General features: G+C 38.2%; 3 protein-coding genes across 11 annotated transcripts in view; 1 reads left to right on the top strand and 2 right to left on the bottom strand.

The window, feature by feature from the left end:
* The window catches only part of NDUFB4 (NADH:ubiquinone oxidoreductase subunit B4), an 812,324-nt gene that overhangs the window by 202,769 nt on the left and 589,602 nt on the right, over positions 1-19,953 (top strand). The window lies entirely within an intron of this gene.
* Positions 1-19,953, bottom strand: part of LOC126949250 (cytochrome c oxidase copper chaperone) — an 846,236-nt gene that overhangs the window by 313,109 nt on the left and 513,174 nt on the right. The gene's annotated exons all lie outside the window — the stretch shown is intronic.
* GSK3B (glycogen synthase kinase 3 beta) overlaps positions 1-19,953 on the bottom strand; it is a 270,425-nt gene that overhangs the window by 165,459 nt on the left and 85,013 nt on the right. For both annotated transcript variants that reach the window (XM_050781893.1, XM_050781894.1), the window contains exon 2: positions 13,109-13,302. In XM_050781893.1, the coding sequence (XP_050637850.1) occupies positions 13,109-13,302 (194 nt within the window). The remainder of the gene's footprint in view (positions 1-13,108; positions 13,303-19,953) is intronic.

The raw sequence follows: 19,953 nt of genomic DNA, 5'->3' as shown, positions 1-19,953 counted from the left end.
AAGGTTTTATGGTCAGATATTAATATTGGATAAATATGTCTACAAGGTTTTATTAAAATTGAGTTTAACATTAATAGGACAAATATAAAAGTGAAATTTAGCTTATCTGGTATAAAATCATACAGAAAGCATTGTCAAATATAAAATGGTATTTGGCTTTCTTTGGTCTATATTGGTATGTTATTCATATGTGTTCCAAAATTATGGGAGACTCGTATAATTTTGATATATATTAGTGTACGTTCAGTAATAATTACAATCATTACGTTAAAATTATTGTGTGTCATCCTTGTCAAATGTGTCTTTATGGCTACCCTAAAACTTTTTGTCATCCATAAACAATTGTTGCCTTGCTTTGGTCCTCTTTAAAAGGTGGTTTTATAATCAGCTATAAAGCTCTAACAGGTGCTCTTAAATGCAGGTTTCTGATAACTTTGGAAACTGTAACATCAGAATAGAGGAAAAACGTTCAGGACTTTTGAAGAGATAAAATGTTAATATTAAGCACAACAGGAATTAATTGCATGAACTAAACTAACAGGAGAGTAATCTTTTTAATGTTTTAAAATATTGCTAATCCTTTGTTTTGCTTTTCAAAGTTCAAGAAATTTTTCTTTTGAGCTATTAACAGCTTTTAACAATTTAGTATACTCCCATGAACAAAATTTGGAACATACTTGTTTCTCTCTACCTGATTTTCTCCAGAATTTTTAAACTATCTGTGAGTATTCTTAAGTTACAATATTTGCATAAATGCACTAAAAATCTGTCTTCTTTTGTAACAGGACAGAATTGGAAAAACTGGTTATTTTAAAAAGGCTTTACCTGGAATAATATGCTTTCCTTTAAGGAACCATACTTATGAAGCCAAAAATGCCCTCGGAAAACTGGCCTCATATTTTGTGTACACAGTCCCTGTACAGGGTTTCTGGTCTGCAGTAAGTAAAGAATGTCACTTTCTAGTGACATTCTAGGCCAGGAATCCCAAGTTATCTTGGGACCTCAAGAGGAGAGAAATTCACCAACTCATAGGTATTTGATAGTACAAATCCAGGATTGGGCTTGGCTTTAAAAGGTTTTCTCTCAGATTCCTTCTACAGAACAAAGTTCCATCAAAGCCAATTTAAAAGGCCTATGTAACAAATAATTATTCTTGCTGCACTGTATGCAAATAATTAAGCCAAGTATAATAAAGCAAACTATTCCTACCATGACTTAAATGTCTTTTAATAAAAATGGGAAACTGGAAAGAGAAAATCATATTGCAAAAACCACAGCACACCTGTTGTTAAATTCTAGTGTTGCCTAATATTTTTCAGTTTTTATTATTTTCTACTGCTTAAATTGAATTCTAATTTTCTGGCTACAAGTTTCTAAAATAAGCTGGGCTTTCTTAAAGCTCCATAAACTGAAAACTAGATGTTTCAGCAGATGCTGCCTCTAAGCTCCCCCAACCATCACAGAAGGAAATCTCTTCACTGCTGGTGCTGACAACTAAGAACTGAGGATGCCTAGAATCCTTCACCCCCACGTCTAGTGAATCCACAGAACCCAGGGTAATTAAAACGGTACCTGTTACAGGAATGAGCTCCTAAATAAATATATCACACTCAAGTAAAAGCCTGGAAAGCTAAGAAAGCAACCCCTGACAGCCCCCAAAAAGTCATAAATATCAATGTAAAGAAATAAGAGATCTTGCCAGCGCAGTAACTCACGCCTGTAATCCCAGCACTTTAGGAGGCTGAGACACGTAGATCACCTGAAGTCAGGAGTTCAAGACCACCCTGACCAACAAGGCGAAACCCCCTCTTTACTTAAAAAACACAAAAATTACCCAGGTGTAGTGGCAGGCACCTGTAGTTCCAGCTACTCGGGAGGCTGAGACAGAACTGCTTGAACCTGGGAGCTGGAGGTTGCAGTGAACTGAGATCACGCCACGGTACTGCAGCCTGGGTGACAGAGCAAGACTCTACCTCAAAAAAAAAAAAAAAACAAAAAAAAAAAAAAAAAAAAAAACAGGAAATAAAAAGCTAAGGAAATATCAAAACCAAACAGATTCTTGGTTTGGAAACAAAATCATAGCATGTGTCATCCCATTCCTGGGGCCCCTTCTAATAATATGCCTGGGACTAATGTTCTTACTCTGCCTAATTAACCTTTTTCAAAGATTTTTATCTGACAGGATCATGGCCATTTCACAGACAACTACCCAAAAACATCTACAGATGTCATTGCTCCTACAGTCAACCCGAGACCAGAAAACTCTCCATCCTCTAGTGAGCAGGAAGTAGCCAGAAGAACATGCCGTCCCTCCTCAAACTATAAGGTCTGGATTGACACAGCAGGAGCACTGCCATCTTGGACAAGCCCCTCATTCTAAAATTCACTTAATAAAAAAGTGCCTAAATCCAAAGGGCATCAGCCTAATGGCTAAGGTCAGCATGACCATAAACCACAAATAACATCTCCAATCAGAAATATTCCAAACTTCTCCCTGACCAGAGACATGCTAGCCCCGAAATAAACCCCCCTCCAGCCGGAAAGATGCTAGCCCCAAGATAACACCCCTCCTCGCCAGAAAGATGTCTGCCCCAAGATAACCTCCCCTCCTCCCAGAGAGATTCCAACCCCACCATAAACTTCTCCACACACATAAACATTCCAAGCTTGTGATAAGCCCCTCGCCCTAAAACCAATATATATTCTTAATCTGTAACAGAAAGCGCTCCTGACCAAAATCAGCCAGGAGCACCTCTCAGGTTTTGTCTAAAGTGAACTTGTCTTTAACTGCCAGCCGCATTTCATGTTTCTTTCCTCTTTCTTTAACTCTCACAATAGATATGCTCAAGCTTTCAAAATTACTAAGTAAGCAGTAGACCAAAATCTTCCTCTGGTGCTTTCTCCAGAATATATTCAGAGAATACTCACATCCTTAAGGATCAAAAACAGACATCATCTCTCCTCACTCTCCAAAATGCTATAAAAGCAGGTATTAAAATGGTATTAAGCCAAGAACGGTGGCTCAGGCTTGTAATCCCCGCACTTTGGGAGGCTGAGGTGGGTGGATCACCTGAGGTCAGGAGTTCGAGACCAGCCTGATCAACGTGGTGAAACCCCCATCTCTACTAAAAATACAAAATTAGCCAGGTGCGGTGGCACATGCCTGCAATCCCAGCTACACGGGAGGCTGAGGCAGGAGAATCGCTTGAACCCAGGAGGCGGAGGTTGCAGTGAGACAAGGTCGTGCCATCGTACTCCAGCCTGGGCAATAAGAGTGAAACTCTGTCTCCAATAAATAAATAAATAAAATGGTATTAAAAGTAGACTATGCTCTCCATTCACAACCTAACAATAGTGATACCTCACATCCCTATCCCTCTATATCCCAATTACAGAACAAGTGAAACTAGGCAGGAGACTTGAAACCTATGACTTTCTTCAAAGGAGAAATGAATTAAATTAAGCCAATATCACTAATAAACATGCAACTTACCGATTTTCAAGTTGGACCAGTCAGCCTCAACAACCATAAGGAGGTTTTGGGATTGACTGATGTTTTCCCTGTGACAACAGTACAGGTCTCCTACATTAATTAGGTACCTACCCAATCTTTATCCCCACAATACAAACATTTTCTATCACAAGCACTTCCAAACTGCCCAAGTTAAGGGGTTCAAGTATTCTGTCACAGTATGATGGACCACAGTGAGAAAAAAATAAAATACCACTGAAATGAAGCTTATTATACCAGAAATTCTTTTTAAAAGCCCAGTGTCTTAGGTACAGTTTATGTGACTACTGGCACACCAGGATAATTATTCTTAGTTTTCTTTTTATCTTTGACCATTATCTCTCTTCTTTTCTATTCACCAAGGGGAAAAAAAAAAAAAAAAGTTGCCTCTCACTGCCATTAGGAGATTTTGCAGGTTGGTTTATTTAATTGAACAAGGAGGAGATCCTATTTCAACCTTCTGCTGGAAACACCTAATTATTTAAGGCAATCCCAAGTAGCAGCTATGTAAATCACAGATGTTAAAACTACAGACTTCTAAGTTGTCAGAGAAATTCCTATTTTATGATAATCAAGAGAAACAAATAGGTCGACTAATCAAATTTTATTTTTTGGCCACAACAAAGAATACTTAAATTCCACAAAGGAAGGTTGATACAAGGAAAAAACTGAGCTTGGTATAAAGCAGCCCATCACTTTTTAACATGTGGAATAAAAAACAAGAAAAACTATAAAATAGCAACAAAAAACAAAATACTTAAGCATAAACTTAAGAAATGTCTAAAGTCTAAGCCAAAACTTCTGAAAGACATAAAAGTAGATTTGAACAAATGGAAAAATACTTCTTACTCCTGGCTAAGATAATTCAAGCTCACAAATATATCAGTTCTTCCTATATTAATTTATAAATAAATCCCAATTTAAAAGATCAACACTTTTGTTTATAAAGTTAGATGAACTGATGCCAAAGTTCATACAGAAAAATAAACATGTAAAAATAGGTAGGAAAACACCAAAAAGAAAAGCTACGAGGGCAGATTAACCCTATCAGACATGAAAACATACTATGAAGCCTCTATAATCAAAACGGTATAGTAGTGACACAGGAATATGCAAACAGCCTAGCGGAATAAAATGGAAAGTCCAGAAACAGAGCCGAGCACATGTAGAAATTTAGCATATAGTAACAGTAACATCTCAAATAACTGGAACAAAGATAGTCTTTCTACTAAATTGTACCCAGACAAGTAGTTAATGATTTAGAAAAGATAAAATTAGATCATAATTCATACCACACATAGGAATAAACTCCAAATGTATCAGGAATTTAAATGCAAAAACTGAACCCTGATAACTACTAGAGGAAAATATAGATGACTTACCTGAGGATAGCAGGAAAGTTTTATAATAACACAAAATCCAGATAAAAGAGCAATAAATTCAACTGCATAGAGGGGAGGAATGACTCTTACACAGCAAAAACCAAAACAAACAAACAAAAAAACCTACCATACACAAAGTAAAAATTACATATATCACACCTAAGTATAAATTCCATAATAAAGGACTCTTCAGGGTTGATTGGGAAAAACCAAAATCGCATTTTTAAAATGGGCCAAAAAAAAGACAATTCATACAGACTCACAAAAACAAATAAAATGGACCTTGAATACATGAAAAGATATTTAAGTGTACTCAAAATAGGAAGATTGTAAATTAAAACTACAATGAGATACCATTTCTCACCTATGAGATTAGCAAAAAATTTAAAAAGTAAGGCAACTTTTATAGCCAAAACTATGGGCCAACAGGCACTCATACTTAACTAGAGAGAATGCACATTGGTATAACCTTTATGGAGGGGCATTTAGCAGCTGTAAAAAGGATGAAAAAAAAATCTCTGAACTGATATGCAATGAATTCCAGGAAATATAACTTAAAGAAAAAGCAAAGTACAAAAGAGTATCTCCAATATGCTACCTCCTGTGTAAGGAAGAAAAAAAAATGCATAAATGAACAGGTATGTGTAAAACAAAACTGAGGAAAAGTAAGCCAGAACATAATGAGGTTGGCCACCTACAGGGAGCGAGTGGAAATAAAACAGAAAGAATTGGGAAGAAACTACACTAGATTTCTGACTTTTGGAACCATATTAGTGTTTCACAGAGTGAAAACATAAATAATTTTTTTTAATCAAAAAGAATGGGGGCGAAGTTCTAAGAAGTGATACACACAGAAACAGATGAACCTAACTACTTCAAATTAATAGTCTATGCTGTAGGGAAAATTTAAAATTACAAAAAACAGAAAAATCCAAATACTTTTTGAATATAATATAAAATCCATATGCCTTTCAAACTAAAGATAAAAAACACACAAGCACTGAACTCTGCCCCCAGGGGTATGAGTTAGCAGTTCTGAAACTACCTTGTAAATTCTAGGATTGAGCAAATAAAGTAAATACATTGTGGATGACAGCAGTCAGGTTTTCTCACTTCAGAAAGAAGAGTTACAAATATAGAAATACAGAAGGCTAGAGTGAACTCTGTGATGTTGCTCTGCAATTAAAAGTATTAATTTTTAAAAAAAAGAAATACAGAAAAAAACACGTGTGAATATGCTTGCATGCATGTGCACACACATACACCTATTGTCTAAGTTCTGTTGGTTAAGAGGATCTAGATCCAGCTTGAAAGGGCTTTCACTGGCCAAATCTGAAACAATTTTTTTTTTTTTTTTAGGTGGAGTCTCACTCTGTTGCCCAGGCTGGAGTGCAGTGGCACAGTCTCAGCTCACTGCAAGCTCCACCTCCCAGGTTCACACCATTCTCCTGCCTCAGCCTCCCTAGTAGCTGGAACTACAGGCGCCCGCCACCACGCCCGGCTAATTTTTTCTACTTTTTAGTAGAGACGGGGTTTCACCATATTAGCCAGGATGGTCTCAATCTCCTAACCTTGTGATCCGCCTGCCTCAGCCTCCCAAAGTGCTGGGATTACAGGCATGAGCCACCACGCCTGGACTGAAGCAATCTGGGTATCAAAATAAATGACTAAGATTATAACCTATTTAATAAAATAAGAGTCAGTGAGTCCATATGATATATACAAATAAATGAGAGAAGGGAAAAGCTTTCCTCATAATCCTTACAGTAGAATCTAATTAATAAATAAAGAAGGAAAAAAAGAATTAGAAAATCACCATTTGTAGCCATTACTATAACTGATTCTAACAAAAGCTCATTAATGCATACTGAAACTAGTTGGTAAAAGCTGTATGAGAAAAAGGTTATTTACATAATCTAAAAGCATTTCCCTACAGATTCCTTATTAATGATGAAGAGAAAAACAGTAACTCTACAGTAGAGAAACCTAGCAAACACTACCTTAAGTGACAGAAGTCAATATCATCATTAACTAGACAGACAGACATCATGGGTGGGTCTCCTGATATAATGCCTAAGAAAAAAATCATTTCTATGATATTCTTTCTAAAAATGAATATGCTGAACCTAATTATGAGGAAACATTACACAAACCCAAATAGCTGTCCTATACTGTTCAAAAACATGAATGTCATGAAAGACAGTAAGTGAGGAACTCTTCCTGGTATAGAAGACTAGAGATATCACAACTAAACACATGACCCAGGATTTTCTTGTGCTACAATGGACATTTTTGGAACAACTGGACATATTTCAATAAAGCCTGCACATTAGATAATACTATTGTATAATTGTTAATTTCTTGATTTTTAAAATAATTATTATGTGGTTACATAAGCAAATGTCTCTGAGTTTGGGAAACACACACTGAATAATTTAGGGATAAAAGAGCCTCACACTTAAAAGCTGCATTCAAACATTTCAGGAAATAATATGTGCGGCCAGGCACACACATCTATAATCCCAGTACTTTAGGAGGCCAAGGCAGGAGGATCACTTAAGCCCAGGAGTTTGAGACCAGCCTGGGCAAAACAGGAAGACATTGTCTCTATCAAAAAAAAAAAAAAATTCAAAACTAGCTGGATGTGGTGGCGCACACCTATGGTTATCTATTTGGGAGGCTGAGGTAGGAGAATCACTAAAGCCTAAGAGTTGGAGGCTGCAGTAGCCATGACCATACCACTGCACTCCAGCTGGGTTATATGGCAAGACCTTACCTGAAAAACATAAAAATAATATATAGAGAGAGGAAGAAACTGTAAAAGTGAGTGTGATAAATATTAGTATTTGGAAATCTGGATAAAAGGTTTAAGGAAATTATGTACAGTAATGGCAATGTTAAGCCTGAAATTTTATATATATATATATATAGTTTTTTTGTTTTTTTTTTTTTTTGAGACGGAGTCTCGCTCTGTTACCAGGCTGGAGTGCAGTGGTGTGATCTCAGCTCACTGCAACCTCCGCTTCCCAGGTTCAAGTGATTCTCCTGCCTCAGCCACCATGCCCAGCTAATTTTTGTATTTTTTAGTAGAGACAAGGTTTCACCATGTTGGCCAGGATGGTCTTGATCTCCTGATATTGTGATCCACCCACCTGGGCTCCCAAAGTGCTGGGATTACAGGCATGAGCCACCATGCCCGGCCTAAGCCAGAAATAATCTTTTTTTTTTTTTTTTTTTTTTTTTTTTTTGAGATGGAGTCTCCCTCTGTCCCCCAGGCTGGAAGAAAATTATAATGAACATGTAATAATATTGAGAAAAGCAACACAGTAAAGTACCCTCCTAAAGGGCATCAGCACATTAAATGCATCTAGAAGATGCCCAAGTTCAAAACAAACGGAGGAGGCAGTGTTCAAATGGTTAAAACAAGACGTATTTACATGGAGGAAGACTTGTACATACATATAAGATGTATTTGCATGGAGAAAGACTCCCATTCCCAAGAGCAACAAAAAAATTACTACACATAACTAGGTAAGTAAGAAAAGTTTAAAACCTACATAATTATAAAGTTTTACATCAAAAATTGGATTAATGCAGAGAATTATCACATTTCTGGATGGGAAGGCTGAATATTCTAAATCTGTACATTCTGTCCAACTAATCTGCAAATTTTACACAATTTTAATCAAATCTAAAGTTTGTTTTTGTTTTGTTGAGGTTGCAGGAGAAACATCACAGGCTAATGATATTTGATACACAGATTTTTTAAGAGAAAAAACAAGCAACACTCAAACTACGCTGTTAGTTCTCATCATCAGAGAAGTGTTACATAAGCCAAAATGGACAAATCAGTGGAAAAGAAAAGGAAACCCAGAAGAAAATCCAGTGTATATACGGTAACATAATACATGGTTTTTAAAATGCCATTTGCCCACCAGTGGGAAAAGGATAAACTTTATAAAAATGGTTTCTGAGACAAATGACCTACTACTTGGGGAAAGGTTAACTTATATTACTACTTTATACTACATCCCAAAATATAACCCCAGAAAGATTAAAGAAATATGGGAAAATAAAATTCCTAGAGAAAATGACATTATTTGTAAGATACAACAGGCCCTTTCTCAGCATTATGCCAAAGCCCAAATCAACAATATCTGAAAAGCAAAAGATATCACAAACAAAGTCAACACAAACAAATAATTTTTTCTCACAGATGGTTCATATTATTGTGGAGGCAGCTTCTAGGATGGCCCTAAATGATACCTGCCTCCTGGTATTCACACCCTTGTTTAATCACCTCACCAATATTAGGTTAGAAAAAAACTTTTGGTTTCTGTCTTGGGCTTACTATTTTTCCAGTGGATCCCTTGCCATGTGGGAAGCTAACTGGCAAGACCTCAGAAAGCCCAGTGAACAGGCCCATGTGGCAAGGGACCAAAGTCTGCCGACAATCACACAGTACACTTAGGGACAGATATTTCCTCCTTCAAACAAACCTTCAGATGGGACTGCAGCCCTGGCTGATGCCTGGATTACCGTCTGGTGAGAGGCCCTGGGCCAGAGGTTCCTAGCTAAGCCATGCCTGAATTTTCAACGCACAGAAGCACTGAGATAATAAAATCTTTGTTGCTCTACACTATTACATTTTAAATGGGTTTTAACAAATGAGTAAGGAAGACACACACTCTAAAAGGGGGTAAAAAGATTCACAACATGAAAAATGATGTTGTAAATTAAAAAAATTTTTCAGGGCCAGGCATGGTGATTCAGACCATAATTCCACCACTTTAGGAAGCCAAGAGGGAGAACCAGTTTAGGCCAGGAGCTCGAGACCAACCTGGGCCACGTAGTGAGATGCATCTCTACAGAAAATTTAAAACAGAAAAGAAAGTAACAAAAATAATTTTTCACCTACAGAATTGAAAAACATAAAAATACTCCTAATATCTAAAGGCTACACAGGAAATGGGCATTACTCATATTCAAATAAGGTACATTTAAATGGATAAAATCTAACTAGAAGGCAGCCTATATCAAGGTTTAAAGTGCTCTCCTACTCTTCAACCCTAGAATTCTACTTTTATAAACTGTATTCTGATAACGCATATATATACCCTGTTTGGTAGGGAAAAAAATTTTTAATAGCTATCAACTGAACAATGGCTAATTAGGGTATATCCACACAATAAAATATAATGCAACCATGAGAGAATGAAATAAAACCAATCTTTCTCTTTCTTGAGAAGGAGAAAGAGGGTGTGGTTTAAATACTTTGATAGAAAGAGGTATGACACTGAGAATCTGATACTATGATATAGAAAGAGAATTAATACTGTGAGAGAAAGAGAGAAGGGGCAGAAGGGTTTGATACAGTGAGGATAAAATGTGTTAAGGCACTGCAGAGTCTGTCTAGATTCGAATCTTTGCCCATCCGTCCACTTGCCAACTGTGTGACCCTGGACAAATTAATTTAAATTTTCTTTGTACTTAGGCTTCCTTATCCAAATGATAACAGTATCAATCACACAGTACTAATGGTAAGAATTACGTAAAACTACTCATGTCAAAAAATACATATAATAAGCAAGTATTTGCTATCATCAACTACTAATCCCCCAAAATGGAATGTGTGGGTATTTAGGAGACAAATTTTTTTTTTTTTTTTTTGAGACGGAGTCTTGCTTTGTCGCCCAGGCTGGAGTGCAGTGGCCGGATCTCAGCTCACTGCAAGCTCCGCCTCCCGGGTTTACACCATTCTCCTGCCTCAGCCTCCCGAGTAGCTGGGACTACAGGCGCCCGCCAACTCACCCGGCTAGTTTTTTGTATTTTTAGTAGAGACGGGGTTTCACCATATTAGCCAGGATGGTCTCGATCTCCTGACCTCGTGATCCGCCCGTCTCGGCCTCCCAAAGTGCTGGGATTACAGGCTTGAGCCACCGCGCCCGGCCCAGGAGACAAATATTTAAAAAATAGAGATGCTGTCATAAAAAATGTGGAATTTCCTAGTTTATGGACAGTAAGGGCTCAAGGAATTTAGAATAGCAAGATCTCCATGGCTGACTTGAATCATCTGGTAAGTTTCATACAGGAAGAATTTGACCTGAGTTTTCATAGATGCACAGAATTTACATAGCAGGAGAATGGGAGTGATAGAAACGCTGAATAAAAGCAGAGTGGTCATAGAGAAGAACATATTTCAAGGCCAATAATATAAAAAGTTTGGAAAGTTAAGTATCTGGAGAAAATGGAAGACTATGGAAGTTTCTGAGTACACAAGTAAACTAGGCAGGTTTTACTTTCTAGACTATGAAGAGCCATAGAAGATTTATGGGCAAGAGAAACAACATGACCAGTGAAACCTCTGGGATTATTCTAGTCTTAGTATGCAGAAGAGATTAGAAAGGAGAAGACTAAGGTAGACGTTTATAAGTGGTTAAGCCAAATAATGACAGGGTCTGACAAGAATAGTAGTGAAGAGAAAGAAAAAAAAGAGACACAGCCACAAGACAGTATGAGGAAAAAAGAAAATCAAGTTAAACAATGACTGGATATTAGGGATGAGCGAATAGAATAGTCTGAATAACAGTGAATTATAAAACCATTAAAAAGAAAAAGCAAATCCAAAGTTCTGGGAACCAGTAGGAGAGATTTCCATTGAGTCTTAAAAGTTAAGCCGTGGTTAGATAAGATGGCTTGCCAATCTGAGATAGCAGTACAACATTCAGATATCAAGATCCAGTGGGCATTTGACAACATAAGACTAGTACTTGGGGGAGAGGTGAGAACTGAAAACAAAAACAACTGAATTTTTTAAAACTCTTTAGAATGTTCTAGACATTTACAGCAGATGGACACCAGAATGTGGTATAACTGGTGTTAGAACAGAATAGTGATCACTTCTTATTATTATATGCCTTCATGTTTACCATAGGTCTTAGCACATAGGAAGCTCTCAATAAAATGTTGCAGAGGTGGGAAGGGTAGGAAAGGGAGCAATGCTGCATAGTGGCAGAGGCTTAATTACAGCAGCCAGTGTCTTCTGGCTCTCTCTGCTATACCACAACATAGAGATAACATCTGAGCTTCCATGCATAGGCTCCCCTAATGAGGTACAGAAAAAGAAAATAGATGACAAGAACTGAACCTTGGGATTGCTAGTGTCTAGAGGCAGAAGGAAAGAGAAAAAGGAAGATAGCAAAAAAAAAAAAAAAAAAGTTACAAGAAAAATGGATAGTGTTGTAACATGGTTTGGATGTTTACCCCTTTCCAAACCACATGCTGACATGTAATCTCCAGTGTTGGAGGTAGAGCCTGGTGGGAGGTATTGGATCAAGGGGGTCAACCCCTTATGAATGGGTTAGCACCATCCCCTTGTTGATGAGTGAGTTTCCACTCAGTTCACAGGAGATCTGGTTATTTAAGAGAGTCTGGGGACGGGCATGGTGGCTCATGCCTGTAATCCCAGCACTTTGGGAGGCTGAGACAGGCAAATTGCCTGAGCTCAGGAGATTGAGACTAGCTTGGACAACATGGCAAAACCCTGTTTCTACAAAATAATAACAACAATAAAAATAATAATAAAGTCTGGATCTCCCCCTTCATGCTCTGGCTCAGATCTCGCCATGTGATGCACCTACTCGCCCTTTACCTTCTGCCCGTGATTAGAAGCTTCCTGAGACATTAGAAGCAGATGTCTGCACCACACTTTCTGTACAGCTTGCAGAACTGTGAGCCAATTAAACCTCTTTTCTTTATAAATTACTCAACGTCAGGTATTCCTTTATAGAGATGCAAAAATAGACTAACACAAGTTGCATCATGAATTAAAAAAATTGTTTTCAAGAAAGGAAGCATAGGAAACTACACAAAATACTTATATGCTACAGGCAGTGTTCCTCTGGTCTACATCAACACAGTACAAGGGCGGGGACAGGTCGCTTTTTAAAGTATAAATTAAGAAATTTTAACTTACCTTTCACAGGATTTATATATATATGTCATTTATAATGACTACAAAAGTAATACTGCAATCTTCAGTGAATTTTCTCTCTACAAAATACACGACTAGAAATAAAATCATTGTAATGCTTAAGCTGGACAAAAATGTGCACAATAGAAGAAATTTGAAGCAAAAACAAACAACCAAAAAATAATCATTTATGGTACATGTATTATGACAGCAACAAAATACATGAAATACCAGACGTTTTACCTTAAATCTCTTGTCCTGCAATACTTTCTTGATGGCGACCAGTTCTCCTGAATCACAAAGTTTGGCTTGATATACCACACCAAATGATCCATTTCCAATCACTTTAGTGTCTGTATAGCTGACTTCTTGTGGCCTGTCTGGACCCTGCCCAGGAGTTGCCACCACTGTGGTCACCTTGCTGCCGTCCTTGTCTCCTAACGGAAGAAAGGAAAAAAAAATTTTTTTTAATGAGAACTATAAGGAATTAAATAGAGAAAACTGCCAACATATACAAGGTAAACTAAATTCTTTCTTTCTTTTTTTCTTTCTTTATTTTTGAGATGGAGTCTCACTCTTGTCACTCAGGCTGAAGTACAGTGGCACAATCTCGGCTCACTGCAACCTCTGCCTCCCAGATTCAAGCAATTCTCCTGCCTCAACCTCCCGAGTAGCTGGGATTACAGGCACCTGCCACCACGTCTGGCTAATTTTTGTATTTTTAGCAGAGACGCGGTTTCACCATATTGGCCAGGCTGGTCTTGAACTTCTGACCTCAGGTGATCCGCCCTCCTTGGCCTCCAAAGTGCTGGGATTACAGGCATCAGCCACCGTGCCTGGCCAAAATAAACCATATTCTTTACTACAAATTATTTTTCATTTATCACATGTAATTACTTCAATTACTTGTTTCGATTATAAGTCATTTTTTAAACTCCCATGTATTTAGTCATTCCATAGACCAAACACAATGCTTAGTTTCAATCCTATGAGGTAGACAGTACTGTTCCCACATTATAGGTAATAGGAAGAATGTTAGATTTGCCCATGGTCAAATAACAAATTGTGAGCCCATAAAAGTCTGACCTTATCCATCCAATTCTAAAAGGTCTTAGGGCTTTTCTCAAGATCTTATTTTACTTGAAAATAAAATGTGTGCAAATAAAAATGTTTAATAATTCTGACTCTCTTCAGATCCTTCTGCGTTTAGGAAAGTAAGGCTTTGAGTTTTAAGTTCCCTGAATAATCTTTTTCACAAAGTAGAAGACCTCTCAGAGAAAGCTCAGGTTAAGAAAAGAATGTTAATTTGGGGTTAACAGATATAAAACTTAAATAATCCAATCCATTCTGAACTGAGGCCCAATTACAAGCAGATTACTGGCTCCAGGGTCTCTATTTACTCATAACTCTCTTCTTCCCTTTTTTGCCTTCTCTCATCCCTAGTAGCAATTCAAAGGCTTTCTTCAATTGAGGCACAAGAGCCACCTCCTACTTGACCAGGCACAGTCCACAGTCACCATGTTGTTTTCTGAATTCTTAATCGATTCTCTGAATTATGCTACCTAGTATCTGATCTAAAAGAGCTTTACATTGTTCTTTTAGTGACTTCAATGTACACAAAAATGTCTACTATTTCTTCTCTCTTCCCTGACAAATCTAAAACCAATTCTCAGTACAATATAAGTCCTTAGGCTCACTTATTGGACTTTTACTTTTTCCTGTTATTCTTCCATTATGACAATTTTCATTTTAAAATACTAACTGAATTCCAACTAAACTAATAAAAGTAATATAATATTTATGAGTATTTTTCTCTGTGAAATATAAATTGCTAGATAAATGAATATCCAAATGCACTAATAACATATTATAACCAATATTTATATCCATTTAAATTCACAGAAGTATTAATATACACAAAGCCAGTGAATGTCTATGACCAATTAACACCTTCATTTGCAAGATGGCATTCATGGTTGCTTCCAAGATGGCTGAATAGCTCTGGTCTACAACTCTCAGGAAGATCGATGCAGAAGACAGGTGATTTCTGCATTTCCACCTTAGGTACATGGTTCATCTCACTGGGACTGGTTGGCCAGTGGGTGCACCCCACGGAGGGCGAGCCGAAGCAGGGCGGGGCGTCGCCTCTCCCAGAAAGCGCAAGAAATCAGGGATTTCCTTTTCCTACCCAAGGGAAAGCATGAGTGACTGTACCTGGAGGAGTGATACACTCCTGCCCAAATACTGTGCTTTTCCCATGCTCTTCGCAACCAGCAGACCACGAGATCCCCTCCCATGCCTGACTCGGCGGGTCCCACACCCACATAGCCTTGCTCACTGCCAGGGCAGCAGTCTGAGATCAACCTAAGATGTAGGAGCTTGGTGGGGGGAGGGGCGTCTGCCATTGCTAAGGCTTGAGTAGGCAGTTCTATGCTCACAGTGTAAACAAAGCAGCAGGGAAGCTCAAACTGGGCAGAACCCACCAGAGCTCAGCAAGGCCTACTGCTTCTTTTAGATTCCACCTCTGGGGGCAAGGCATAGCTGAACAAAAGGCAGCAGACAGCTTCTGCAGACATAAATGTCCCTATCTGACAGCTCTGAAGAGAGCAGTGGTTCTCCCAGCACAGCGTTTGAGCTCCGAGAACAGATAGACTGCCTCTACAAGTGGGTCCCTGACCCCCGTGTAACCTAACTGGGAGACACCTCACAGTAGGGGCCGACAGACACTTCATATAGGCAGCTGTCCCTCTGGGACAAAACTTCCAGAGGAAGATCAGGCAGCAATATTTTCTGTTCTGCAATATTTGCTATTCTGCAGCCTCTGCTGGTGATAGCCAAGCAAACAGGGTCTGGAGTGGACCTCTAGCAAACTCCAACAGACGTGCAGCTGAGGGACCTGACTGTTAGAAGGAAAACTAACAAACATAAAGGAATAGCATCAACATCAACTCAAAGGACATCCACACCAAAACCCCATCTGTAGGTCACCAACATCAAAGGCCAAAGGTAGACAAAACCACAAAGATGGGGACACAGCAGAATGGCTGAAAATTCCAAAAATCATAACACCTCTTCTCCTCCAAAGACACACAACTACTCGCCAACAAGGGAACAAAACTGGACACAGAATGAGTTTGACAAGCTGACAGAAGTAGGCTTCAGAAGGTCAGTAATAACAAAAAACTTTTCCGAGCTAAAGAAGTATGTTCTAACCCATTGCAAGGAAGCTAAAAACCCTGAAAAAAGATTAGACAAATGGCTAACTAGAATAAACAATGTAGAGAAGAGCTTAAATGACCTGATGGAGCTGAAAACCATAGTACAAGAACTTGGTGAAGCACATACAAGCTTCAATACCCGATTCAATCAAGCAGAAGAAAGGATATCAGTGATTGAAGATCAAATTAATGAAATAAAGTGAGAAGACAAGATTAGAGAAAAAAGAGTGAAAAGAAATGAACAAAGCCTCCAAGAAATATGGCACTATGTGAAAAGACTAAATCTACGTTTGATTGGTGGACCTGAAAGTGATGGGGAGAATGGAACCAAGTTAGAAACCACTCCTAAGGATATTAACCGTGAGAACTTCCCCAACGTAGCAAGGCAGGCCAACATTCAAATTCAGGAAATACAGAGACCACCACAAAGATACTCCTCGAGAAGGGCAACCCCAAGACACATAACTGTCAGATACACCAAGGTGGAAATGAAGGAAAAAATGTTAAGGGCAGCCAGAGAGAAAGGTTGGGTTACCCACAAAGGGAAGGCCATCAGACTAACAGCGGATCTATCGGCAGAAACCCTACAAGCCAGAGAGAGTGGGGGAAAACATTCAACATTCTTAAAGAAAAGAATTTTCAACCCAGAATTCCATATCCAGTCAAACTAAGCTTCATAAGTGAAGGAGAAATAAAATCCTTTATAGACAAGCAAATGCTAGGATTTTGTCACCACCAGGCCTGCCTTACAAGAGCTCCTGAAGGAAGCACTAACCATGGATAGGAACAACTGGTACCAGCCACTGCAAAAACATGCCAAATTATAAAGACCATCGATGCTAAGAAGAAACTGCATCAATTAATGGGTGAAATAACCAGCTAGCATCATGACAGGATCAAATTCACACATAACAACATTAACCCTAAATGTAAATGGGCTAAATGCCAAAATTAAAAGACACAGACTGGCAAACTGGATGAACAGTCAAGATCCATCAGTGTGCTGTATTCAGGAGACCCATCTCATGTACAAAGACATACACAGGCTTAAAATAAAGGGATGGAGGAAGATCTACCAAGCAAATGGAAAGCAAAAAAAAAAAAAATCCCGGTCTCTGATAAAACAAACTTTAAACCAACAAAGATCAAAAGAGACAAAGAAGGCCATTACACAATGGTAAAGTGATCAGTTCAACAAGAAGAGCTAACCTAAATATATACGCACCCAATACAGGAGCACCCAGATTTATAAAAAGCAAGTCCTCGGACACCTACAAAGAGACTTAAGACTCCCACACAATACTAATGGGAGACTTTAATACCCCACTGTCAATATTAGACAGATCAAAGAGACAGAAAATTAACAAGGATACTCAGGACTTGAACTCGGCTCTGGACCAAGCAGACCTAATAGACACCTACAGAACTCTACACACCAAGTCAACAGAATATACATTCTTCTCAGCACCACATCGCACTTATTCTAAAACTGACCACAGAACTGGAAGTAAAACACTCCTCAGCAAATGTAAAAGAACAAAAATCACAACAAACTGTCTCTCAGACCACAGTGCTATCAAATTAGAACTCAGGATTAAGAATCTCACTCAAAACCACACAACTGCATGGAAACTGAACAACCTGCTCCTGAATGCCTACTTGCTAAGTAACAAAATTAAGGCAAAAAGAAATAAGTTATTTGAAACCAATGAGAACAAAGACACAACATACCAGAATCTCTGGAACACATTTAAAGCATTGTTTAGAGGGAAAGTTAGAGCACTAAATGCCCACAAGAGAAAGCAGGAGAGATCTAAAATCAACATCCTAACATCACAATTAAAAGAACTAGACAAGCAAGAGCAAACAAATTCAAAAGCTAACAGAAGACAAGATATAAATAAGATCCAAGCAGAAGTGAAGGAGACAGAGACACAAAAAAACCTTAAAAAAAAAAAAAAAATCAATGAATCCAGAGGCTGATTTTTTGAAAAGATCAACAAAATAGATAGACCACTAGCAAAACTAATAAAGAAGAAATGAGAGAAGAATCAAATAGATGCAATAAAAAATGATAAACGGGATATCACCACCGATCACACAGAAATACAAAATACCATCAGAGAATACTATAAACACCTCTATGCAAATAAACTAGAAAATCTAGAAGAAATGGATAAATACCTGGAGAATACACCCTCCCAAGACTAAACCAGGAAGTTGAATCTCTGGATAGACCAATAACAGGCTCTGAAATTGAGGCAATAATTAATAGCCTACCAACCAAAAAAAGTCCAGGACCAGACAAATTCACAGCTGAATTCTACCAGAGGTATAAAGAGGAGCTGGTATCATTCCTTCTGAAACTATTCCGATCAATAGAAAAAAGGGGAATCCTCCCTAATTCATTTTATGAGGTCAGCATCATCCTGATACCAAATGATACCTGGCAGAGACACAACAAAAAATAAGAGAATTTTAGACCAATATCCCTGATGAACACTGATGCGAAAATCCTCAATAAAATACCGGCAAATCGAATCCAGCAGCACATCAAAAAGCTTATCCATCACGATCAAGTTGGCTTCATCCCTGGAATGACAGGCTGGTTCAACATACACAAATCAATAAACATAATCCATCACATAAGCAGAACCGACAACAAAAAACACATGATTATCTCCATAGATGCAGAAAAGGCATTCAACAAAATTCAACAGACTTTCATGCTAAAAACTCTCAATAAACTTGGTATCGATGGAACGTATCTCAACATAACAAGAGCTATTTAAGACAAACCCACAGCCAATATCACACTGAATGGGCAAAAGCTGAAAGCGTTCCCTTTGAAAACCGACACAAGACAAGGATGCCCTCTCTCATCACTCCTATTCAACACAGTATTGGAAGTTCTGGCCAGGGCAATCAGGCAAGAAAAAGCAATAAATGGTATTCAAACAGGAGGAGAGGAAGTCAAAGTGTCTCTGTTTGACGTCTCAGGCCAAAAAGTCCTTAAGGGCATAAGCAACTTCAGCAAAGTCTCAGGATACAAAATCAACGTGCAAAAATCACAAGCATTCCTAGACACCAATAACAAACAAACAGCCAAATCATGAGTGAACTCCCATTCACAACTGCTTCAAAGAGAATAAAATATCTAGGAATCCAACTTACAAGGGATGTGAAGGACCTCTTCAAGAAGAACTACAAACCACTGCTCAACGAAATAAAAGAGGACACAAACAAATGGAAAAACATTCCATGCTCATGGATAAGAACCAATAACGTGAAAATGGCCTTACTGCCCAAAGTAATTTATAGATTCAATGCTATCCCCATCAAGCTACCACTGACTTTCTTCACAGAATTGGAAAAAACTACTTTAAACTTCATATGGAAACAAAAAAGAACCTGCATAGCCAAGACAATCCTGGGCAAGAAGAACAAAGCTGGAGGCATTATGCAACCTGACTTCAAACTTTACTACAAGGCTACAGTAACCAAAACAGCATGGTACTGGTACCAAAACAGATATATAGACCAATGGAACAGAACGGCGGCCTCAGAAATAACACCACACATCTACCACCATCTGATCTTTGACAAATCTGACACACACAGGCAATGGGGAAAAGATTCCCTATTTAATAAATGGTGCTGGGAAAACTGGCTAGGCATATGCAGAAAAATGAAACTGGACCCCTTCCTTACACCTTATAGAAAAATCAACTCAAGATTGATCAAAGACTTAAACATAAGACCGAGGTCCATAAAAATCCTAGAAGAAAACCTGGGCAATACCATTCAGAACACAGGCATGGGCAAAGACTTCATGTCTAAAACACCAAAAGCAATGGCAACAAAAGCCAA

This window comes from Macaca thibetana, chromosome 2 (genome assembly GCF_024542745.1).
Source record: "Macaca thibetana thibetana isolate TM-01 chromosome 2, ASM2454274v1, whole genome shotgun sequence".
NCBI classification, from domain to species: domain Eukaryota; kingdom Metazoa; phylum Chordata; class Mammalia; order Primates; family Cercopithecidae; genus Macaca; species Macaca thibetana.
This window is presented reverse-complemented; position numbering and strand designations above follow the sequence as displayed.